Genomic DNA, 4868 nt, shown 5'->3' on the forward strand with positions numbered 1-4868 from the left:
TATCTTGCTTAAGTCACAAAGGCATGTTCAAAAAAGTCATTTATTTCTCTTAAGTTACATAATTTACACACAGTGTTATTACTATGCCAATAGCCATCCTTTGTTACATCCTTTTTGAGTGAAATGGTCAATAAATGTCATATGTTACACTTTTTAGTGAAGTTTTTTGTGTTTCCTGCAAAACTTGAAAAAAAATGTATTAGGCGATTATTTTAACAGGGTGACGAATTGTTTTGTTAGCTGATATGACATCAGTAATTCTCAAATATGTGTTTTTATTTTTAAGGTATATTCAGATCATGAAAACTTTCCAAAGCACTTTAAGACTTATTTTAAATTTAATTCTCAGATTCACTCTTATTCAACAAGTCAATCTTTAGATCTTCATCCTCCAAGATTTCTAACATGCAGACGTCAATTTATTGTTCAATTTAGGGAATAAATGATGGATAAATACCTTTTCCCATCTGGCAAAGGACTCCATCTCTGTAAAATGCTTCAAAAGATGTCTGAAAGCTCATTTAACTGCTGTTTTAAAATTCTAATTCACACACAAATACACTTTTTTAACATGTTCATTTTTGTTTTTGTTATTGTCATTATAACTTGTTGATGTTATACATGTGTTTTTTCTATTATCAGTTTATTTCTTTCTAATAACTATGAAATTTTAGGTGGAGGCTTTAAATAAATAAGCCCATCTGGGTTTTCTGCCTCCCCCTGCACTTTACATCAGATAGATAGATAGATAGATGGATGGACGGACGGACGGATGGACGGACAGACAGACAGACAGACAGATAGATAGATAGATTACTTTATTCATCCCCGAAGGGAAATTCGGTTGTCACAGCAGTCCGGTATTCAAGTACAATAAAATACAATAGAATAAAATAAAATACTGAGGTAGCATAAATAAAAACAACAATAGAAAAAAACACAGAATAGAACAAGAACACTTAAGAAGTTAAAAAAGAACATCAGTTGGTAGGATGGTTGGCAGATGATGGTAATAATAATTAAACTGGTGATATGACATGATGGCAACAATGCTATAGTGACTAGACGGTATATAATAATAATAATAATAGTACAGTATATAATATATATAATATAATATGTAATAATAGATAACAATATAAAAATAAAATGAAAAATATAAATAAAGTAATAAGTAAAATAATATGATATATAATAATACTACTACTAATAATAATAATAATAATAATAATAATATATAAATGAGGCCGGTATAATAATAATAATAATAGTAGTATATTACAGTATATAGTAATAATTATATGTTATCTTTATCATTTTATGTAATTCTAACTGTGCAAATGAATAAATAAATAAAAAACAAGTAATTGTTTTGATGGCTAATACGCTAATTGTTTTGTCAGCTGATAAGTTAATTGTTTTGATCGCCATATTTGTTTTTTTCAGTTGGTGACGTCAGGCAGCCGGAGCGCGTGCGGGTTATCTTTATCATTTTATGTAATTCTAACTGTGCAAATAAAATAAATAAATAAAAAATAAAAAATTGTTTTGATGGCTAATACGCTAATTGTTTTGTTAGCTGATAAGTTAATTGTTTATCTTTATTATATCATTTTATGTAATTCTAACTGTGCAAATGAATAAATAAATAAAAAATAAATAATTGTTTTGATGGCTAATACGCTAATTGTTTTTGTTAGCTGATATGCTAATTGTTTTGTTAGCTGATAAGTTAATTGTTTATCTTTATCATATCATTTTATGTAATTCAAAATAAAATAAATAAATAAATAAAAAAAATAAAAATAAAAAAAATAATAATAATAATTGTTTTGATGGCTAATACGCTAATTGTTTTTGTTAGCTGATATGCTAATTGTTTTGTTAGCTGATAAGTTAATTGTTTATCTTTATTATATCATTTTATGTAATTCAAAATAAAATAAAAATAAATAAATAAATAAATAAATAAATAAAAAAAATAATAATAATAATAATTGTTTTGATGGCTAATAGGCTAATTGTTTTGTCAGCTGATACGCTAATTGTTTTGTTAGCTGATAAATTAATTGTTTATCTTTATTATATCATTTTATGTAATTCAAAATAAAATAAAATAAAATAAATAAATAAAAAATAAAATAAAATAAATAAATAAAAAATAAATAATTGTTTTCATGGCTAATACGCTAATTGTTTTGTCAGCTGATACGCTAATTGTTTATCTTTATTATATCATTTTATGTAATTCTAACTGTGCAAATAAAATAAATAAATAAAAAATAAATAATTGTTTTGATGGCTAATATGTTAATTGTTTTGTTAGCTGATAAGTTAATTGTTTATCTTTATTATATCATTTTATGTAATTCTCACTGTGCAAATGAATAAATAAATAAAAAATAAAAAATTGTTTTGATGGCTAATACGTTAATTGTTTTGTTAGCTGATAAGTTAATTGTTTATCTTTATTATATCATTTTATGTAATTCTCACTGTGCAAATGAATAAATAAATAAAAAAGAAATAATTGTTTTGATGGCTATACGCTAATTGTTTTCTTAGCTGATATGCTAATTGTTTTGTCAGCTGATAAGTTAATTGTTTTGATCGCCATATTTGTTTTTTCAGTTGGTGACGTCACGCAGCCGAGCGCGTGCGGCTCCATAATCTTGAGCTCGCGCCCGGAGCAGCCAGCCGGGGGAGAAACTCTTCAGCCGAAACCAACAAAACCAACAAGGAGCCGCTTTGTTTCACACAACAGGGACTCTAACCGGTCCGACGGGCCCGGGACCCGGTCCACACGGAGCCGGAGAGCCTCACCGACCCCCCGGGAGCCGCTCCGGCCTGAAAGTTGTCCGTGTTCGGGTGAACTTGTCCCGGCTTGTTGTTGTTGTTGATGTTAGCGACTAAAAAACAACAACAACAGGAGGAGGAGTAATGCTGGAGCTGTCTCCGCTGTGACCAGCTCCATTTTATCTCCACACAAGAGACGGAAAGTGAAGAGAAAGAAGGAGAGAAAGAGGGAGAAAAAGGAGGAGAAATGGCCGAAGCTCGGTCCGAGGAGGAGGAGGAGAACATGAGGAGAGACTCCCGGGAACAAGTGGTCCGACGGCAGCCCAACGGCTCCGGAGGTAAAATATTCACTTATTCCACCTGTTTTCAACCGTTTACACCTGATATAGATCCGATTTATTGATACCTGGGGGATCAATGGGTTGTCACGAGCTGAAACTGGAAATATAAACTATAATCTGACTATAGATCAGGTCAGATAACAGCAAAAACGTCCTTCATATCTCTTCTTCGTGGGCTTTTAGTGAGTTTAAAGCCACTTCTTCTTCTGTGGTTTTTGTAGTATAGCTGTAAAATCTCTCATATGACTTATATAAATGTTTGTACTAAAGTTATTCTGTAAAGGCTGAACTAAAAAATAAATAAAATAAAAAACCCTCACTAAACACCTACAATATATATAATCCATATATGTTTATTCTTTTGCAGTATTTTTCTAGTACTTTTGCAAATTTTAAGGTACTTTTACCTCCTCAGTTCTCCTCCAGGCTCCTACATTTTTGTAGTACTTTAGTTGAGTTTTAAGCCACTTCTACCTCCTCAGTTCTCCTCCAGGCTCTTCTATTTCTGTTATATTTGTAGTATAATTGTAAAATATGTCATAGGATTGATACAGCTATTCATAGACACCAATATATGAAGTTATCATAAGCTTTGTTTGGAAATACAAAACCCCTAAACCGACACAATAAATGGTCAGATATCAGCACATTTTTCATAAGAGAAAGGTCACAAAACTCTGTCACTATATAGTACATATATGTTTATTCTTTTGCAGTATTTTTCTAGTACTTTTGGCAAGTTTCAGGGTACTTTTACCTCCTCAGTTCTCCTCCAGGCTCGCAAAACTCCTACATTATATGTTTTATATCCTTTTGCAGTATTTTTGTTGTACTTTTTGGTGAGTTTAAAGCCACTTCTACCTCCTCAGTTCTCCTCAGGTTCTTCCATTTCTGTGATATTTGTAGTATAATTGTAAAATATGTCATAGGACTGATGCAGCTATTCATAGAAACCAAAACGTACTGGTTTAACATGCAAAATATGAAGTTATCACAAGCTTTGACTGGCAATACAAAACCCCTAAACCGACATAATAAATGGTCAGATATCAGCACAATTTTCATAAGAGAAAGGTCACAAAACTCTGTCACTATATAGTTCATATCTGTTTATTCTTTTGCAGTATTTTTCGAGTACTTTTGGCAAGTTTTAGGGTACTTTTACCTCCTCAGTTCTCCTCCAGGCTCTTCCATTTCTGTGATTTTTGTAGTATAGCTGTAAAATCTCTCATAGGACTTATATAAATGTTTGTACAAAAGTAATTCTGTAAAGGCTGGACTAAAATACCAAAATGTATTTTTTTGCAGTATTTTTGTAGTACTTTTGTTGAGTTTTAAAGCCACTTCTACCTCCTCAGTTCTCCTCCAGGCTCCTACATTTCTGTTATATTTGTAGTATAATTGTAAAATATGTCATAGGACTGATACAGCTGTTCATAGACACCAAAATATGAAGTTATCATAAGCTTTGTCTTACAATAAATGGTCAGATATCAGCTCATTTTTCATAAGAGAAAGGTCACAAAACTCTGTCACTATATAGTTCATATCTGTTTATTCTTTTGCAGTATTTTTCTAGTACTTTTGGCAAGTTTTAAGGTAATTTTGCCTCCTCAGGCCCTTCCATTTCTGTGGTTTTTGTAGTATAGCTGTAAAATCTCTCATAGGACTTATATAAATGTTTGTACAAAAGTTATTCTGTAAAGGCTGGACTAAAATACAAAAATGTAT

At 30.9% G+C, this 4868-nt stretch overlaps 1 protein-coding gene across 1 annotated transcript in view; it reads left to right on the forward strand.

Annotated features, from left to right (window-relative positions):
• The first annotated feature begins 2610 nt into the window (after positions 1-2610).
• Positions 2611-4868, forward strand: part of LOC131989106 (SH3 domain-containing protein 19-like) — a 48901-nt gene continuing 46643 nt past the window's right edge. Inside the window, exon 1 of the mRNA XM_059354288.1 lies at positions 2611-3134. Within this exon, the coding sequence (XP_059210271.1) occupies positions 3044-3134 (91 nt within the window). The 5' untranslated portion in view covers positions 2611-3043. The remainder of the gene's footprint in view (positions 3135-4868) is intronic.

This window comes from Centropristis striata, chromosome 17 (assembly GCF_030273125.1).
Source record: "Centropristis striata isolate RG_2023a ecotype Rhode Island chromosome 17, C.striata_1.0, whole genome shotgun sequence".
In the NCBI taxonomy this organism is placed as follows: Eukaryota; Metazoa; Chordata; class Actinopteri; order Perciformes; family Serranidae; genus Centropristis; species Centropristis striata.